Here is an 18,434-nt window from a genome sequence, read left to right on the forward strand (position 1 = left end):
CGCAGCTTCATGGGGCTTTACAGCCTTTACTTCAGTATGTCTACCCAGACTGGCGAAGGCAGCAGCATGGCGTGACTGGATGCACTTTGCGAGGACAGTCAGGACCAGAGGAGCTGTGGAGGCCGGGTGGGCCTGAGTCTCTCACCCACAACCTTGTAAGGGCTCAGGGGGGCCTTGCACCGGGAATCAGGGAATGCGGCTTTGCAGCGGTCACACGCGGCCATAGCGGTAGCGCGTGCGGCAGCAGGGGTGACCACCCCAATGACGCAATCACCGCCACCCCGCCGCCAACAACTGTCGCGGGGCAATAACGAGCCCTGTTGCGCGGCAGCGAGTCCATGCCCATGCCCACGTCACAGGCAGCACGACGGGCAGTACAAAGGCCACATTTCATGTCTCAAAGCTCCGCATACTTGACAGCGAGCAGCCAACCGTGCACTTAGGAGATCCTCTGGCTCCATAGGGCCTCCAGGAGGATGCCACAGCGTCGTGTGCAGCTTACGCTGGACAGACCCGGCGTACACAGACCTTGGAGAAGAAAGAACCCACTACAATCTGCACCGCCTGACACGAGCTGCTGCGTACGGATTCCAGCGTCCCGACCTCTAGGCCCTCACTCCCCACCTAAGGTTCTCATCAGCCACCACACGCACAGGTATGTCCACACCTACCGGTATGTACAGGCCCTTACAGACCCTTCGAGGTTGTGCCACAGCACCACCACATAAGCGAAGCTCACTGCAATCTCTTCGGTCACAAGAGAAATGGTTATCCCTCCGGTCACAGAGCGCCTGATCTCGTGCTCGCCTATACTCAAGCGTCTCTCCTGTCATGAGCATGCTGCACCACTCCCTCACTTGGTCACGCTTTCACATTCGCTATAGCCGGGTTTGGCACAAAGCGCTCAGGCATTTAAGTACGACGTGTACGAGTAATCTTATACAAGACACAACAATAATGGTCTTGCCGTGATCGCATCGACCGCTCATTATGCATAACTCCATCGTTGCTATCTTCGGGTTCACCGCACAGCTTCACATACATTTATTTGCCTGCGCCAGGTCTCCATACCGAAGTCTCACATGTGCCACCACGGCCACTAACCCGGCTACCGTCCTGCTAGGGCACCCGGTCCTGCTGCTACGGCACCTGGTCCTGCTGCTGTTGCTGTTTGGCGAGGTAGGCCTCAGTGCGCCGCTTCACCAGGCCGTACAACAGCTCGCGCTGCTGGAGCCGCGACGGCAGCGGCCCTGTGGGCGACTTGAAGGCGGACGCCAGCACCTGTGCGCGACAGGGCATGCGCTCATACCTATTAGCACGGGCGCCGGAAGTGCCTGAACATACATGCCAAGTTTCGGCAACCCATCTGCAACGTGTATTCCCCATCACAAGCAAACTAGCGGAGTACCTTGGGGCCAGTCAAATGCACCCACCTTCTGCACGGCCCCAAACACGAAGGGGCTGAGCACCTTGAGCACGAAGCTGATGATGAAGGAGGGCACGGAGATGCCGGGGTTAACGTACGTCTGCACTTGACACAGCGTGCGCTGCGGCCCGCCCGGGGTCTTGGGCGGCAGCGGCGTGAAGGACATGCAGCTAGGGCGCAGCAGCTTCACCTTGCGGTGCTTCTCAGCGCCCGCAGGCAGCTGCACACCCGACTCCTGCAGCCGCCAAGTAGTTGAGGTGTTTGCACCCAAGCGGCAGGACAGCCCAGAGGCTGACGTACTAGATGGAGATGGGCAGAGCAAATCCCAGCTGGTCCCAGACACACGTTGCCACCAGCGTAGTCATTATGGCTGGCAGCTTTCCATGCTTCATCCTCCCACCGCGTGTCTTCGTCTGTACCCGCCACACCTTGCTGTCGGGGCTGGCGAAGGCGATGATGAGGCGGCCCTCCTCCTCGTACAGGTCCGCCCCGTTGGCCTCCACCACGAATCCCACGTCGTTGAAGGGCCACGGCACGTACAGCGACATATACACCTGCGGGGCGGTGGCGACACTATCATCCTCAGCAGCGGTGTCGGGCTGCCTGCGGCCCAGGGCTGTCGCGCGCATCAGGGCGTGCCTTGCATGCTCGCGAACGGACCAGGCAGCTCAAGCTGAAAGCCCTGTGATTGCTCAAATGTCCATTCCCCGCCCCAACTGACCGTGACGTCTGTGGGGCTGGCCTCCTTCAGCACGTGCGCCGATGTGCAGTACTTGTTCCTGTGAGGGAGAAAGCATGTTTACCCCGTAAGCATGCGCTGACAACGTGCTGAAGTGCATCCCTAAATGCAAGGTGCCAGCGGCAGGTGCACTCGCTGCATCAACCCGCATCCACCAATGCTACGCACCAGGTAGGGCAAAGGTCGACTTCTCGCGACAGCGCCACCAGATGCTGCAGACAAAGCATAGAAAGGCCAAAAGGATGTGCCCTACACTTCATCTGCAGTGCCTGTGCAAAACAGCGCCTCCGAGCACCCAACTCCTGCCTTCCCTCACGAGAGATATCACCAAGGCTGGCGACATGCATGGCCCCAGCACCAGCACGCACGCACCTCGGTGGGCGCGTCCAGGATGCACCGCGCCCTGAAGCAGTGCACATTGGACTTGGGGACCGCCTTGTACAGCAGCCGCAGCTCGTCATCGCGCACCAGCTGAAGGGCCGGCCATCAATGTGGGCAGTGGGACAGAACCGGGACATGTGTAAGAAAAGCACAATGAGTCTGTGCGTGTTGTTGCGCTACCGCGACCACAAGTAGCATTGGCGCACAGCACGCGCGGCAGGCTGGCTTGGCCCCGACAACGACGTCCATTTCAAGCGCGGCCGTGTGTGCGAGAGGGCCCAGTGAAAGGAAGCACTGTGTGTGCCCCCGTTTGTGCACACGCTGCATTCACCTGCCAGCCCTCGTCTGAAGCCAGATCCTCCAGGCCATCCGTCACACCCTGCACCACCTGCGCAATACCATGTGCAACATCGTGACAAGAACACGACATGAATTGATGCATGGTGACGCCGCAACATCGTCTGCGGCTGCGTCCGTCCCCCTCAGGCCCAAAGGCTGCGCATCCCGTGTCAGTCGTGCACGTCCGCACCTTGGCCAGCCCGTCCGCATCCGGCATGTCCCGCGCTTTAAGGTCGGGGTGAAGCGTGTCGGGTTTGAGGTCGTTGGCCTTGCAGTACTGCAACAGCACCTGTGGAAGGGAGCGTGTGCCATGATTGACAACCTGGTGCTTGGACGCTGGCCAATGCAGCATGACCTACAATCCCACACGAAATTATATGTTTCCAAGTCATTAGGCATCTGGTCGTGTCCTAGCGCGCGCAAACCCAACCCAAGCGACCCACATCATCCAACGCACCTGGCACGCCTTGCAGGGCCGGCCCTGGATCGCATACAGCTCCGTGACCCTGTCCAACAACGCCTCCCGCGTCTCGGGCGGCGGCACCGGGAAGCCCTCCGTCTCCACCAGCGGCATTGCAACTGCACGGCTGCTTGCCTCAGCCACAACCATCACCGATGACGCGACGCTCTTAGGTGAAGCAGCTGCAGCTGCCGCCACAGCCGCAGAGGTTGTTGCTGGTGCTGCTGCTGCGTGGCCGTTCTGCGGCGCGGCCAGAATTGCTGACGCCGCTTGCGCGGGGTGTCCTGGTTCATGGGCATGTGCATGGGCGTGCGGATGCAGGGTCTGGTACGGAGGTGGCAGCTGGTGCTGCGGGTGCAAGCCGTGGTGCGGCGCGGTCGGTCGATTTGCGGCCACCTGCGAGGCCAGCGCGCCGCCCCCTGCCCCTGCACCACTAATGCTGAGGCCCTGGCTGCGAGCCCGTCGGTCCACAGACTCAGCAGAATGCGTGCGGCCAGCTGGGGGCCCCAGCCACTCGCCCTCTTCGTCAAAGTGGGACCACCCTCCGGCAGAGTAGTAGGCTGACGATGTCGAAGAGGCGGACCCCGCACGCGCCTCCACCTGCAGTAGCTCCGCATAGGGCGCCTGTGCGTTTGTCCCTGCCGCTTCCGCGGTAGCGGTGGCAACTTCCGAGCCTGTATTTGCTGCTGGTGTCGGCTCGGGGCTGGAGGTCCCGTCAAGAGGCTGCGTGGAAGCTAGGGCTGGTGCCTCAAGCTGCTGTGCTGTACTGGGTGGTGTCAAAGCTGCTGGCGCCAAATCGGGATTTGGAGCAGTAGCTGGCGCGCTGGCAGCTGCGGGATCCGCAACAGGTCCAACCACTCCGCGGCCCGCATCTGCCGGCTGTGCGGTGCCCGGGGCTGGAGCCGTTGCGGGCACCTGCACATGGGTGTGCACCTCGTAAGCCTTGCATCGGCCACACCAAGAACGCGAGGCGCGACCACGGCGGTGCTTACGGCAAGTGACTTGGGCTTGGGCCGGCGGGGCCTGAAGCAAAGGCATCCCGGCATAGGAGCCTCCCCCTCGTTTTGCATGCTCGTCATCGCGCTTTGCGCAACTTTTGACCAAGTCCCTGAGCGTTTGTCCAGAAGACTAAATCTGTATCAAGCTCAATGTTTGCCGGAATCAGGAGTTGGTGCCATGTCAGCGTGCTTGAAGGGCCATCGTCGCGGCAGCGCTGAGACAGATACTGTTATTGCGGGTGATGTGAATGGTTCCTTACAGTTTCCTTACAATGTATGTGATTTTGAATACTATCCAGGTATAGCAAGGTGCTTGAACGGCTCGCAAGCTGGGCCCAGCAGAACGATCTGATGACACGCTGCCTGGGCTCTGTAAGACGGATGAGGCGCGCATCTACTCCCGCCACGCCTAACGGCCCTCGCATTCAGGTGCGCTTGCTATGGAAGCGTTGCAATGAACCCACATCAACCTATGTAGCTAGGTAGCGCTCTAGCGCAGGGTGCCGCTTTCTAGCTCACAGCATCAGTGCTTTCTGAGCCCGCGCTCATGGCGCATGTATCTGTGAAGTGGTTTCGGTGCGAGTGTCGGTCTGTGTTGCGTGGTCTGTGACTTTTCTGTTAGGTCTCTACATACAGGGCGCCTACTGTTTGCCTATTTCTGGGTTTTGCCCAGGGCCGCTCGGACCGCGTCAAGAAAGCGAGTGCGGCAGGGGTCAAGGCAGGTCAAGGCGCATGTGGTGGCTGGTGGCACGGCTGCACGCGAGCTGTGCTGGCTGGCTGGTGCCTATTGAGAGCAAGTAAAAGAAAGGCAAAGAGCAGTGTATGAAAGCGGCAACAAGCGCCGGCCAGGAAACCAGGGCAGCGGGGCAGGGCCCGCTGAGAGCTGCTCGGCTTGTACCCCATGCATGCCATGCAGTGCCGGGTGGCGCCAGGAGGACACGTGGGGCACATGGGGAGACACATGGGCCTGACACGGTTTCCATAAGCTGCCTCTAGGCGCACACGGTTTCACACGCTTGACGGTTGGGCTCCAGCGCGGGTGGGACTCGCTGGAGTGCAAGATAGGCGCTGGTGGGCACGCGCAGGCGGGGCGCAGGGGCAGCTCATACATAGGTTGCGGATGCCTTATTGCCTGCCACGCGAATCCTCAGTTTCTGGTTGGCTCATTAGTGGGTCGAGACCAATCGTTGCTCTTAAGTGTACATACCTTGTGCGTGTTGCGTTCTTTCAAGCCAGGGGGGGGGTACGAACAATAGTTCCAGACCCCACCCCGCAAAACCTCCCGACCCCCCTGACCGACAACCGACCGTGCCGTACCATGCCGTACACCCCCTAAATCCCCTCTGTTTTCTTCCAGGATGGTGCCAAACGACCGCTTTCAGCGAGCTCTATTAACATGTAAACACGGAAAGTTCGTCGGGCGCGTCTTGACCACAGCCATGTTGTCGACATGTTGTGAACATCTTGCGGCCGTTCAGTTGCACCCGTGTAAAGCACGCTTACGAGTCTTACCTACGCATGGGACATACACATGCGTTTTCCTCCGGCGCGCAAGCACCGGTCCGCGACTTGTGGCACGTTCTGGTCAGGCGAGACGTGTCGCACCCCAACATCCCAACTCAACATGTGTTGACGGACGGTAGCCCTTCGTCTTCTGGTAGGCTCCTGACGTTTCCCAGCCGTTAAAAGCATCCATTACATGCTTTGGGCAACGGTCTGGGCTTGCCCTGCTGTCTTATGAGGCCCAGACGAAAGTTTCCGGCATACCGTGACGAAACCTTGGGGACCCCGGGGACCGACGACCGACCCTGAATTTTGGGGGCCCATATCTCTGCAATTACTACCCTGATCAAAATTCTGAAAGCGGATTCTGAACGCTCTTGTCAAGCTGTTTCGATTTGAAGGGTGGGGTATGTCTGCGGCATCCTTACCCCCCCCCTGTTCAAGCACATCAATAACCTTGCGATACCACAAATTTGCAAACCGTATACTCGCAATATACTGCACAGAAGTCCAGCGGCCGCTTCATCCCCCATCGGTTGGTTAGGGTTGGTTTGCTTTGGTTTCTGGAATAAACTACCCCACCCCACGTCCCCACCCGGCTCCCCTCCCCCACCCCCGCCCCCTCCAGTCCCAGCCTCCCCAGCCACCCGTTCTGAGCTACGGCCCCTCAAGCTGCAGGCTTGTGCCGGAGTGCCCTCTCCCCCCCTCGATTCCAAACGAGGCAGCAGAAGCCCCTCCCTCAGGTCGGGGCAGCGCACTGCACCGGTCCCTTGCGCAGGATGGCCCAAAGCATGCTTGTGGGCCCGTGGCCCGTGGTTCGGCCTGCATACTTCGGCGGCAAAGCCGCGCGCGACGTGCATTTCCCATGGTCACCATGTTCAAAGGCTAGGACATTCTCTGCGGGAGTTGTTGCGCCGCGCCTATGCCAATCCCAGCTTTGCGCCGGTCTCGTTACCGCGGCGCGGCGCAACAATCTTTCCATGCCTTTTTAAACACCGACTGCGGCAGAGACAATACGCCAACGAGGCAGCCAAGTCGCCAAGTAATTTTGCAACAGCGACGTCTGCACAAGAGCATGAGCTCCGCGGAGTTGGCCGTTGTTCGTGGGTCCGTTCGCACCCTTCTGGGGCACGCAAGCTCTAGGTTCGATGATGTTGACCTGTGGAGGCTAAAGGAGGCTGGCTACGAAACGCTTGAGGACCTACAAATCGCAACCTTGCCTGGACTTCGCGCCGCTAAGCTAAAGCCTGCACGCGTCGATCAAATTCTCAGCGCGAAAGGTAAAGGAGCTGTCGGTAGAGGAGCGCGATGGATAAGGCTGGCCAGTGGGCGCTCTGCAGCGGGCGGTGCTAACCCAACCAACCGATAAATATCCCTCAAGTCTGCTCGGGTTATTTGCCTGATAAACCTATGATGATCCTCACGGCATGTTGGGATTGTTGCTCGCGCGTGGCAGAGACTTGTGGTTTCGTCCCCGGACTTTCCTCCCTGCAGAGGCTGCTGCTGGTGAGGACGTCCAAGGCTTTAGGGTGGGGATCGGCACCCGGTTTGTTAGGAAACGGCAGCAGAGTGGGGCCATCTTGTGCTGGTGAGTGCGCTAGTAGGTATGTAGCCGTGCGGAGGGCCTGCGGCGGCGCGGCAGGCGGTACTGGGCGGAAAAGGGCGCTGACGACGTCGCTCCTCTTCGTACTCCGCAGACCCGAAGCTGTACAACAACATAACCGTGTTCGTGCCTGATGGTCCCTCATTGGACTACGTGAAACGGTACTACCGGAAGCTCACCAAAAAGCAGTTCACTGCGAAGATGGGGAGCTACGCCTGCCGCCAAGTGGTGCCGGTGGACGAGAAGCCGTCGCAGCTCCTGGCGCTGGCGGACTGCGCCGACACGGCGGTGGACACTGAGGATGTGCAGCTGCAGGACGGCATGCAGCTGGCCATGGTGGTTGGTGCAGAGGGTGCAAGCAAGAAGATAGAGAAGTCGGTACGTGGGTCGCTTTGCTCATACAGACATTCGACTGGCCTCTTCATATACTTTGTTGAACGCGTGCAGCCGATCTGTACACCCCATACATGTATGCCTGCTGTTGGAGGCCAGCGGCTTAGGCTTGCGGTTAGAGCATGTTGAGCGCGCCTGACTGCAGCATGCTGGTGCCCCACCCTGCCTGTTCCATCCAGGTGGAGACGCTTCAGGGCTTGATGAAGCGCCGCATTGGCGCGCATGAGTACGAGAGTGCCGAATGGGCCCTGGCCTACCTCGCCCGCGATCAGGGTGAGGCCCTGTGCATGCAACGCAGCACAAGCGGTCGAAACTCTGCTGGCTTCAGCATCAGCCTTGCTTAGGTTCACAGCAATCCCTGGCTGCACTGAGGGCGCAAGGGCTTGAACTGATATGACCTACCTTACGTCCATGCTGGGTACGTTGGGTGCAGTGCTTCATGTCGACAATAATACTTCAGCATCAGGCACACACCAAGCTATATTCCCACCCGGGGTTCACAATGTGGCTGGTTGGACACCGGCAGTGACATGCAGTGACATTATTCACGGTTTGCGTGAATACCTTCAGGTGCCAAGCGATGGTGCTTCAAGAAGATCTCTTGCCTCGTTGGCATCACCACGACGGAAATCGATATTGACGGCATGGCCTTCTCCAATGAGCGGGTGGTGCTGGTGGAGCGCAAGCCGCGCATTGAGCTGATGCACGTGTCCGACCTGCGCGCCAAGGTGGACAAGCTTATGTAAGCCTCTGGCACGCTCGGCGTGTGCGTGTATGTGTGCACCTTGGCTAGGCTAGATAGGGCCAGGGCTTGACAGGAGCTGCGGAAGGGCTACATGGCGCACATGGTCTTTTAAGGGAACCCTAGGAGGAGTGGTTGCATGCGGCAGGACATTGGCCTAGGGCGGGCATCGGCTCACACGCGCACAGAAGCGGCCATGGAACTACATGCGTTGCTGAGCGTTGCATCCAGGAGTGGTGCAGCAGCGTTCGGGCTGTTGCCCCAAGCCATTGCTGCGCGGTTGTGCCCTCATCTGATGATCGGACCACTGCGCACTCACACCATGCGTACACACGATCCCGTGTAGACTGCTGGTGGAGGCCGGCGCGCCCAACACCGCCATGCTGCGCAACCCCGTCACGGGCCGGATCAAGCCCCTGAAGGTTTTCCTGATGGCGGACAGCTGGGCGGACGACCCGGGCGAGGTGGCGGCCTCCGCAATGGTCATGGAGGAGTACGGCATCGCGCCGCTGCTGCCCATTGGCAACGGCGCCTACGCGGAGCACGACAGCTGCGACCGGTGGCCGGTCAACGACAGCACGCGGCGGCGCGGGAAGGTGTGTGCATGCCTTACCGCTCAAAGAAGCTTGCAATGGGCTTTTGCTGCGGGTTATGTGTATGTGTGTTTGGGGGCGGGGATCCAGACACCATAGCTAAACAACCGAGGGAGCCCGAACCAGCCCGCAAAACAAGAGCCCAGAGCGTGGAGGGGTTAGGTATGACCTTAACCTTTTGATCTTGGACGCCCTTGAATCTTGAGTCTTGAGTCTTCGGTCTCGTTGTCGGTATTGCCGGTAGTCGTGGTAACCGGCACCTGGCTCGCGCGCGTGTAACCTTATCCTGTTAGCTTAGCGATCGCTTTGTAATGGCCATACTGGTACCAGATCAGGGCCGACGCCACTTTGGGGGGGCTGGGCGGAGGGCTGCTGTATCGTGTGTGTCCATGCATGCCAGGCCCATGCATGCGCCCTGGCCGTTGGTAATTCATCTACGGCCCCATTTGAAACGCATTACCCGGCGCACATCGCCCACCCCCGACACAGGAATACCTCGCCGCCCGGATGGGTTGCGGGGCCCAGCGGCCCAGCAGCGGTGCGGGAGTGGATGCCAGCACGGGCAGCGGGGCCGGCGGCGGGGCGTTGGGGCCCAACAGCGCGGTGGGGGGCCAGCGCCACGCCAGCAGCCAGCAGCAGGCGGCCTGCAGCCCGGCGCATCCGACGCACCGCCTGCGCGCGCACGACACGTTCCGTGCCACCGGCAGTGGTTGTGGGCTGCGGCGCAGCGTCGTGCCGGTCTGCCGGCCCCTGCACCAGCACCTCTCCAGCAGCATGCCCAGCCTGCTGCGCAGGCTGTAGCTGCAGCGCGCCGGCTGTTGCATTATCTATCGCCATCCACCATCAACAGCCAAATCGCTCATGCCACCCCTGACCGTCAGCAGTCTTGCCCGGCTGTCGCCGCCACCGCCTCTTGCTTGCCGCGGCGGCGCTTGGCGGCGAAGGGTGTCGGCCTGACGGTGGTGGCGGCGGCGGCGGCGGCTGCCGCTGCTGCAGAGGGGCAGGTGGTCGCTGCTGGGCCTGACGGTGGAGGCGGGGGTGGCGGCGGCGGCCGTGCGTGTGGTGGGGGGCTTCCATCGCCGCCTCCACTGCCGGCAGAATTGCTGCAGCTGGATGTGGCGTTCATCCACAAGCTGCCATACGGGTGGCGGCGCCGGCCGGAGGAGTTCGGCGGCCCACCGCCGGAGGCGGAGGAGGAAGACGGCGGCGAGCAGCAGCAGCAGCAGCAAGGTAGATAGGAGGAGCAGGAGGGCCAGCAGCCGCAGGAGGAGGACGCCACTTAGGACGTGGGCTGATAGATGGGCGTTCGTCCACTGCTGACTGCTGGTTGCTGGTTGCAGGCGTGTGTGTGGCCCATGGCGCGTTGTGTCTGTTTCGCGTGTCGAGTTGTCTTGACTGACTGGCTGACGGGTGGTAGGGTGTGGCGGGGAGAGGACATGGGCTATCTGCCGTTGGCGGGTTGAAGTGCCTTGTCCTGCCAGGGGCTGCCGTGGTCATGTCGTGTCCGCCTACTTGGCGGCCGGGCGTGTTTCATGCTCCGCCCTTGGGGTCGTACGGGAGATGATAAAAGCCCCTGAAGCGTACTGATGGGCTGCTAAAGCAGAGACGAGAGAGAGGAGAGACTCGACAGTGCGCAATGCGTATTAAAGGGCGGCTTTGACCGCAGGTAGGCCGCTCCGGACGGCGCGAGAGCCTTATGCGGTCTTAAGTAGCGTGTGGGGCTGCACAGCTGCAGCGTGGTGTGGTGGGACATACACAGCCGTTTCTGGAGCTCAATGTTTAGCAGCGCGCGCGCGCCTTGATCTCGCCGTAGAGTCAAAGACGGTGGGAACCCCTACTGGCCCATGGGGAAGTCAAGCCAGGGGGGGGGTAGAAAGCTCAGATTCTTACCCCATGCTCAAAATTACAGAGCTTTAGGAGAGCATTATGCACGTACTTTTAGTTTTTTAAGGGGGTGTCTGGTGAGGAAGTTCTGGGCCGCTAAAGTTGGGGGGTCGGTCCTCGTCCCTGGGGGTCCGTCGGGTTTCGGGAGCTCATCCTGGCGGATTTCGGGAAGCGCCCCACAAGCAGAACTAGGGGCCAAACGCAGCAGTACGAGGCTCATATGTGCACGTTATGACGTAATAAGCACAAACAAAGCGTGGGAGGGCTAAGTTGCGCGTCCGGGCGTGGACATGTCGGCTAGCTTTGCGTTGGATGTCACGGACTAGCGATGCCTTATGAGCCGCGAGCCTTGTGATGCTGTGTCTGGTGTGGCTGTGACCGGCTTTCTGCCCAGTTCCGACGCGCTTACGCAGCTGTGATTTGGGTTGGCAGCCGAGGAGGGGGCCGGTTGGCTGCGCTCTTTGGGGCGGTGGTTCCCTGTGCCGAAGACGGTGCTTTCATTGCACTGTCCCCTTCTTGTAACCCGCATTCATACAAGGGGGTGTCAATTTTGAACAGCTGGAAAATGGGCTGAGCCCCTGAAGAAGCATGGGGACCGCGACTTATGCTCTGTCGCCGACGACGCACCAGCTCCGGGCTTGGGAGGGCAAGACACGCGTGTTGGTACTCCACACCATCCACACACACCGCAGGCTCCCTTGCCACAGAACCGAAGCACCACCTTGCTATCAACCGTTATGAATACCACCCGACGCCCCACGCTTATCGGGCTAGGCGCGGGGCCGGAGCGACCTCGGGGCGCCTCAGCACGCCTCAGCATTCAGGCGCGGCGACAGGAATGGCTCCGGAAGTCCCTGAGAACTCGCGCTATAGTTCCCCAAAATGCTTGCCGCCGACATAGTTTGCCTCAAAGATCCGCTAAAAGCGCGCGCGGGCGCCTTTCTATGCGAGGTCGCGGAAGTCAACTGTTGATGCTTGTGCGAAGGCACTTCTCGCTCCGCCGGAACTTTCCCTGTCGCCTATTTACATGCAATAGGCAATAGCGAACACTAATCCTTAGCAGTCGCTGTTTGTGCCAGTATGATACTTTTTGCCGTTAACGCAGCCAACACGCACGCAGCGGGCGCCACGGACAGGGGCGGTCCGGCCCCTGTGTTCTCGCTTCGCTCCGCGGGCTCAGCCCCACAACTGAAAGTACCAGCGTTATTTTCAGGCATGGGCTTCTGTTATTCTTACCCCCCCTGGCTCTTCGCGCATGTCAAGTCAATATAATGCGCGTCCCTGCCGCTGCTTTCTCACCGCCGCGCGGGTGCGGGCTGCTTGACCAGGGGGGGGGTAGGAAACAAAGTGCCAGACCCCATGCCCCGAAATCCCCCGGGACCCCCCTTGAGGGGACGACCGACCCCCCGACGGACAAAACCTTGTTGTTCAGGGGTTAAAACCCCTCCATTTTATACCAAAGTGGTGTCAATCGACTCCTCTTGACGAGCACTATCACTCCGTGCCATCAGCGGTCCTGTTCTGAGGCTTCGGTCACACGCAGGATCCTATCCATGGAATCCCCTCGACCCAGACCACCCCGCGCTCAACTCTCTGCCGCGTGACGAATGGACAATGTGCATCGGCAGCCTTGTTAGACGTGAACTCATGCGCACCAGCGCTTCAGAGCCCAGCTGTGTCAGTGCGCATGTGTTGAATGTGGAGACTTGTCCCGACAATCACAAGGCTCGCGGCTCATAAGGCATCGCTAGTCCGTGACATCCAACGCAAAGCTAGTCTGTGCGCAAAAGCGCAGTCGAAGGCACCACACGTCCACCCACAACAAGCCACACCAAGCGCGAGCCTAGCAGGCCGACGCAGCTGACGACAGCACCAAAGCGGGTCCCAAACGGCGCGCGCACGACTTTTCACTCCCAACCGCCAGTCTCAGCCGTGCTCCACCGTACCATGCTCCGCCGCACCTTCTCACACGCGTGCGCGCTCAACTACCACCTCCCACTCGCGCCGCGCGCCAACTACCACGCCACGCGCCGCCGCCCCTGTTCGTTAACAGTTGCGCGGAAGCCCGTTTGTGATCCCCGTGTGTCAGTTAAAGTGTTGGTAGTTGCAAGGATTGCCGCGCCGCACGCCGCACGTGCAAAGTACACGCATCCAGAACGGCTGGACGTGTGTGTGTGTGTGTGTGTGTGTGTGTGTGTGTGTGTGTGTGTGTGTGTGTGTTGAAAAGAAAACAACAAAACGAAGCCCGCCCGTGTGTGTGTGTGTGTGTGTGTGTGTGTGTGTGTGTGTGTGTGTGTGTGTATGTGTGTGCGTGTGTGTGCGTGCTCATATGGGTGCGATGGGACAGTGTTAAGGCAGGTTGGTGAAGTCCCGCCTGTAGGGTGCAGCTGATGCCCAGACCCCAGCAGATGGCAAACAGTTTGCTACGGTAGTGCATGAGCGCGCGGCTGGTCGAACGCCGGAGTTACTGTACCGACAAGTTGCTGGCTGGCGGGAAGTTTGCTGACGCGCATTCCTCACGCTCGGGCGCCCGGCCAGGCGATACCACCAAACAGACACGTGTGTGCTCCTAGGGGAAGGGCTGTTGGTTCCTCCACTCACCAGTCTCGTGAGAACTAAGACGCAAAGCCAGGGTGGGGCCCAGGCGCGACCAGGGGGACGCCCCGGTGAGGCAAGGGCTGGCAGCAGGAAGCAGGAATGACGAGAGGGCTGATGGAAGAGCGCGGGGGCGAGAACGTGACGACTGTGCATGGGCACTTTGCTTGCATGCACTTTCCCCGGACAAAATGTATCGACCGGTTGCTGCGGCCCTATGTATGCATTGTACGATTGACAAGACCGTGTAGTATTGGATAGTGTAGCCTCGTTCCTACAAAGGATCATTCCACAGGGCTTGAGCCAGGGCCAGGCTTTTACGCAACAAGTCTCAGCTTAGGCTACTTCTTGTGTCCTACTGTTTGCTGGCACCATGGCGCTGCTCGCGGCCAAGACGACGAGCCCTAGCGTGACGACTCGCCGCAGCGTCACCGGGCTGCCTTCTGTGTCGGGTTTCCGCGCGTCTCGGCCCACTCGCAAGCATGGCATTTACGTTCGCGCTATGGCAGCTGCAACCGCTGAGGAGGCCGAGGTGCGCAAGCTTGCGATTGCCGCGGAGCCTAGCACGTGCACTCGCCTTTGAGCGCTTCTGGCGGCCCTCGCATACTAGTTGGTACTTATCCGCACTCACTCGTGCGCATGATCTTCTGTGGACGGCCACTGAACACGAGGTTCTCCACACGCGACCCAACCCTAGTTTCAAGCGGGGCCCCTCGTCTTGTGCCGACACCCGCAGCTGAGGAAGCAGCTGACGAATCTGGACCGCGTGACCATTCTGTCGGAGGCGCTGCCCTACCTCCAAAAGTTCCGCGGCAAGACCGTCGTGGTCAAGTATGGCGGAGCGGCGATGAAGGACCCCACGCTCAAGGTGGGAGGCTGCGTATGCGTGTGGCGCTGCGCTAGAGGGAGTGGTCAAGCGGATGGGCCCATGCGTGTTGCCGGTTCTTAAAGCACCGTGCGCATGGAGAATGGTTCATGCAGAGGGAGCATGCAGTGCTACACTGACCATGTACAGTTGCAGCAGCAATGATTGCCCGTACTCGTCGAGTACTCGTCGAAGCGGGTGGCAGGCACCCAAGGAAAGCGCGACCTGCCCTGCCTTGCCCATGCGCCCCGTTTCAACCGTCCGGCCGCGTCGAGCGCCCTACCTGCACCCCACACGACACTGCGCACGACACAGTTCCTGGCCTGCTCTTACATAATATGCATGCGCTAATGTTTTGTGTTGTTTGTGTTGGTGCTATGCTGCCATCCGCTGCTCGTAACCTCAGGCGGGCGTGATTAGCGACCTGGTGCTGCTGTCGTGCGTGGGTATACGGTGCGTGCTGGTGCACGGCGGCGGCCCTGAAATCAACTCTTGGCTGGCCAAGGTCGGCATCGAGGCAGTGTTCAAGAACGGCCTGCGTGTTACCGATGGTGGGTGCGCCACACCGCAACGAGGGGCCACGGGGCTAGTAGCGCAGCTGCTGGAAAGGGCGGCATAATGTGGATGGAGATTCCTTTCGGTTCAACTTCAGGGCCTATATTTGTGTTTTGCGCTGGGTTAGCGGATGCATGGTGTGCCAGCGGCGTTACGGCTGCCGCGATGCAGTTACGCCTGGTTGGGGCAGGGCACTGGCGGGCTTCGTGTAGGGCGACTCAAGGCGGTGCGCAGCCTGCCTCGTTCGTTGGCTGCGAAGGGCAGGACAATGACGGAGAAATCCTAGTCGGCGGCCGCCGGATGACGTAACGAGACTGAAGAGCAAGACTCGAAACCGGGGATATGCGTCCGCGTGGCGTTACTTATCCCTTCCCCGCGCCCGACCCCGCAGCCGCGACCATGGAGATCGTGGAGATGGTGCTGGGCGGCCGCGTGAACAAGTCGCTGGTGTCGCTCATCCAACAGGCGGGCGGCAAGGCAGTGGGCCTCACCGGCAAGGACGGCCAGCTGCTGCGGGCGCGTCAGGTGCGGCGCGGAAATGTGTGGGCTGCGCAGCGGTATGGACCATGGAGTAGGTTGCGGCTGACGGGAATTTGTGACAGATGGATTTGAGGCCGCTTCGGCCGAACAGGCTCTGTTGGTGCCCAGTTCGCGCTCGTGCGGGCGCTAAGTGTCCACCAACATGCGGGATACTGAAAGGAATAGCGGATGGGAGAAATATGCAGGCTAGGCCGATTGCCTAGGCGATACACCTACTTCTGCTAAGGCCATGGCAAATGGTACGTCGGCCGCGTTCACCCAAGCGCTGGCAGCAGCACGCGGCCGGCCGCACGCAGCCGCCAAGCCGGCTGAGAGTGGATGGCGTCTCTCCGATACTTGGGCCGACGCCTTGGGCTGACCGGCTGTGCCTCACCCCCTGCCAGATGGTGGAGCTGGACATTGGGTACGTGGGCGAGGTGACCAAGGTGGACCCCACCATCCTCAACGTGCTGGTGGAGGACGAGTACATCCCCGTGGTTGCCACCATCGCCACCGACTACTCGGGGCAGGCGCTCAACATCAACGCCGACACCGCCGCCGGCGAGGTGGGTATGCGGCAGCAGCGCCGAGGCGCGCCGGGGCGAGGTGGGCGGAGCTTAAAAGGGTTCAGTTGCTGAGTTGTAAGCAATTGCGCTGGCGGGTGGGCCTGTTGACACGCCTGGGCCCCAGCTACGATACTAAGAAAGGGTTTGCTGGGCAACTGGTCTTTGCATATGGGCACGCCGGTGCATGTCTCATGCTTGTCGCCTGGGTGGCTGATGCTGCTATTTACGCTTGCGGACGCTTCTGGGCTGGCGCACACGCCATGTGGCCTCGCAGATTGCGGCGGCGCTGAAGGCTGAGAAGCTGGTGCTGATGACGGACGTGCCGGGCGTGCTGCGTGACAAGAACGACATCGGCACTAAGATCCAGGCGCTGGACATCCGCTCCTGCCGCGAGCTGATTCAGGACGGCGTCATTGCTGGTGGCATGATTCCCAAGGTGCGTATGCGTAGATGCGAGGACAGATGCAACTGCATGGTGCGGGACAGAGGGTCGCCAGTGGCATGGATTGCAAACGGACCAGTGGGCGGCCGCAGGGTGGCCGCAGGGCGTCGCGGCCTGCATACCATGGCCGGGGGGTTGCTTGGTCAGGCAGGTACACCCGAACTGCGGATGTTTACACCCAGAAGCAGTTACACAGACAGCAGCGCTTGTGAATGCCAGTCAACAAAGAAGGCTGCACAACGGGCCTTTCGTTGCACGACGTGTTGCAGAGGCTGGCACCCATGGTCGGGCCGGCCATGATACATCAGCACCTACAGCGCAACAAGCAACTTTGCCTTTTAAGAACCATACACTGTCTCGTCAGGGCAGTAACCAGCAGCTTGCGTGCCACGTCTGCAAGTGTGTGTGCACCACGAGCGACTGCCCCACAAGCGCAGTCTCTCATGCCGCACCACTAGGCTCACTGCCCCCCTAACGAAATGTTTTGTCAGTTCTGAATTGTCTTGCATTTGCCCTGTGTGTGCGCAGATTGAGTGCTGCATCCGCTGCCTGTCGCAAGGTGTCAAGGCCGCGCACATCATTGACGGCCGCGCCAGCCACTCCATTCTCATGGAGCTGCTGACGGACGAGGGCGTGGGCACCATGATCACCGGCTAGATTAGACATGTGCTAATTTGGTTGTGGGCGGCTTGGCACACCGAGACAATGGGAGGGTTGTCGGGGATCGGTGGTGGTGACACGTGAGCATGGGATTGCCGTGAAGCCTGGGCCCAGCACCCCTGGGGCAGAGCCTGCCGCGCGCCTGGAAGGGTCCAGCAAGGGCTGCCCTTTATGGCTCGTCTGTGCGGAGGACCAGGAGGCTAGGATGCCTTCAGTCGCATCGCTTGGGAGCGCCAGCCACGCGACGTCAGGCTTGGTCAGGCGGTGGGCCCTCGTCAGGGGCACCCCTGGCCCTCGTGAACAGGGATGCCCCTGTTCGCGAAAGCGAAACGGCGCAGCGGAAGAAGCATTTGCAGCTTGCAGGTGCGGTGGCATAGTTGTCCGTGGTGATCGCGACACTGGAACATGGTGTTGTTGTGATGCTAAGGTGCGAAGCGCGGGGGTTACGGCGGGTCACGGACGTGCGCCAGCCCGCATCATTGCACCCGGGAAGCCTACGTTTCCGGATAACTTATTGTGATGGTTGGTTTTTAACGTTTCATTTGTTCCAATAGTATATCACGAGCAAGCACGCAAGACTGCCGAGATGTCTGAAACTAGCACTCAGCCGGTTTGTTGCCTTCATGGCCATTTACAAATACCTCTCTGGATGTCCACTTGATCGTGTGTGAATTCGAAAGCCTGCTGGGCGAGGCGAGAAGCACAGGCGTCAGAGGCGGGCTTGCTTGGCCCGGCCTCGCTGTTTCAGCCTAGATGGAGGCCATCGAAAGCTTTAGGGCAAGCATACAGCGGATACTGGACCGCGAATTGCTGGTGAGTCGCTACGCAGCGTTCGGGGCCGTCGCCACGCCCTGCTTGTTGTGCAGTGTTGACAGAGAGACATATTGGATGCATAGCAGCTATGCTTAATATTGATTCTCGCTGCGGTAGGCTGGGTGCTTGCAAGTCGAATAGGCAATCTGGCCTCCTCGTCGCAGTCACAACGACGCTTTGTCCACTCTCTGGGTGTTGGAAGTAGTTCATGGTAGTAGGAGCATCAAGCCGCAACGGGTGTCGGGTTAAGAGCTTGGACCGCGCTCGGGTTTGCGGGGTGAAGCCGAGCGTGCACGCGTGGTCGTCTGGCGCCGCGCCCAGAAAGCCCCCCGTGCCTAAACCTCAAGGCCACAGCACG

The 18,434-nt window shown here is 60.5% G+C and overlaps 3 protein-coding genes across 4 annotated transcripts; 2 read left to right on the forward strand and 1 right to left on the reverse strand.

Moving 5' to 3' along the window:
• Positions 1 to 5: 5 nt before the first annotated feature.
• Positions 6 to 5,124, reverse strand: CHLRE_01g014900v5 (uncharacterized protein). Its single transcript, XM_043058376.1, has 10 exons — positions 4,338 to 5,124; positions 3,343 to 4,260; positions 3,076 to 3,174; positions 2,878 to 2,934; positions 2,538 to 2,636; positions 2,334 to 2,377; positions 2,148 to 2,205; positions 1,855 to 1,980; positions 1,434 to 1,661; positions 6 to 1,281 (listed from the first exon to the last, which is right to left on the reverse strand). The coding sequence occupies exons 1-10, from the start codon at positions 4,413 to 4,415 to the stop codon at positions 1,141 to 1,143; spliced, it is 1,848 nt and encodes a 615-aa protein (XP_042928290.1). The 5' UTR covers positions 4,416 to 5,124; the 3' UTR covers positions 6 to 1,140.
• A 1,740-nt stretch (positions 5,125 to 6,864) lies between these two features.
• On the forward strand, positions 6,865 to 11,595 carry CHLRE_01g014950v5 (uncharacterized protein). Of its 2 annotated transcripts, none has more exons than XM_043058378.1 (7): positions 6,865 to 7,126; positions 7,341 to 7,434; positions 7,544 to 7,827; positions 8,022 to 8,115; positions 8,413 to 8,584; positions 8,931 to 9,180; positions 9,667 to 11,595. In XM_043058378.1, exons 3-7 carry the CDS (start codon positions 7,651 to 7,653, stop codon positions 9,976 to 9,978), a joined length of 1,005 nt encoding a protein of 334 aa, XP_042928291.1. In that variant the 5' UTR covers positions 6,865 to 7,126; positions 7,341 to 7,434; positions 7,544 to 7,650; the 3' UTR covers positions 9,979 to 11,595. The 2 variants fall into 2 exon arrangements, with proteins under 2 accessions (XP_042928291.1, XP_042928292.1); XM_043058377.1 differs by having other exon boundaries at positions 7,341 to 7,352.
• A 2,292-nt stretch (positions 11,596 to 13,887) lies between these two features.
• CHLRE_01g015000v5 (uncharacterized protein) lies at positions 13,888 to 18,386 on the forward strand. Its single transcript, XM_001689409.2, has 7 exons — positions 13,888 to 14,188; positions 14,393 to 14,524; positions 14,928 to 15,072; positions 15,468 to 15,601; positions 16,000 to 16,161; positions 16,436 to 16,597; positions 17,132 to 18,386. The coding sequence occupies exons 1-7, from the start codon at positions 14,030 to 14,032 to the stop codon at positions 17,258 to 17,260; spliced, it is 1,023 nt and encodes a 340-aa protein (XP_001689461.1). The 5' UTR covers positions 13,888 to 14,029; the 3' UTR covers positions 17,261 to 18,386.
• The last annotated feature ends 48 nt before the right edge of the window (positions 18,387 to 18,434 follow it).

This window comes from Chlamydomonas reinhardtii, chromosome 1 (assembly GCF_000002595.2).
Source record: "Chlamydomonas reinhardtii strain CC-503 cw92 mt+ chromosome 1, whole genome shotgun sequence".
Taxonomy (NCBI): Eukaryota; Viridiplantae; Chlorophyta; class Chlorophyceae; order Chlamydomonadales; family Chlamydomonadaceae; genus Chlamydomonas; species Chlamydomonas reinhardtii.

Bases quoted from the DNA above. Each gene is read 5' to 3' on its own strand.
- CHLRE_01g015000v5 (XM_001689409.2), top strand. From the start codon at position 14,030: ATGGCGCTGCTCGCGGCCAAGACGACGAGCCCTAGCGTGACGACTCGC. The intron at 15,073-15,467 runs GTGGGTGCGCCA...CCGACCCCGCAG, and splicing joins CGGCCTGCGTGTTACCGATG to CCGCGACCATGGAGATCGTG. The intron at 15,602-15,999 runs GTGCGGCGCGGA...ACCCCCTGCCAG, and splicing joins AGCTGCTGCGGGCGCGTCAG to ATGGTGGAGCTGGACATTGG.
- CHLRE_01g014950v5 (XM_043058377.1), top strand. From the start codon at position 6,922: ATGAGCTCCGCGGAGTTGGCCGTTGTTCGTGGGTCCGTTCGCACCCTT. The intron at 7,828-8,021 runs GTACGTGGGTCG...TGTTCCATCCAG, and splicing joins GCAAGAAGATAGAGAAGTCG to GTGGAGACGCTTCAGGGCTT. The intron at 8,116-8,412 runs GTGAGGCCCTGT...GAATACCTTCAG, and splicing joins CTACCTCGCCCGCGATCAGG to GTGCCAAGCGATGGTGCTTC.
- CHLRE_01g014900v5 (XM_043058376.1), bottom strand. From the start codon at position 4,415: ATGCAAAACGAGGGGGAGGCTCCTATGCCGGGATGCCTTTGCTTCAGG. The intron at 2,935-3,075 runs GTGCGGACGTGC...GGTATTGCGCAG, and splicing joins ATGCGGACGGGCTGGCCAAG to GTGGTGCAGGGTGTGACGGA. The intron at 2,637-2,877 runs GTGAATGCAGCG...CCGGCCCTTCAG, and splicing joins CTTCAGACGAGGGCTGGCAG to CTGGTGCGCGATGACGAGCT.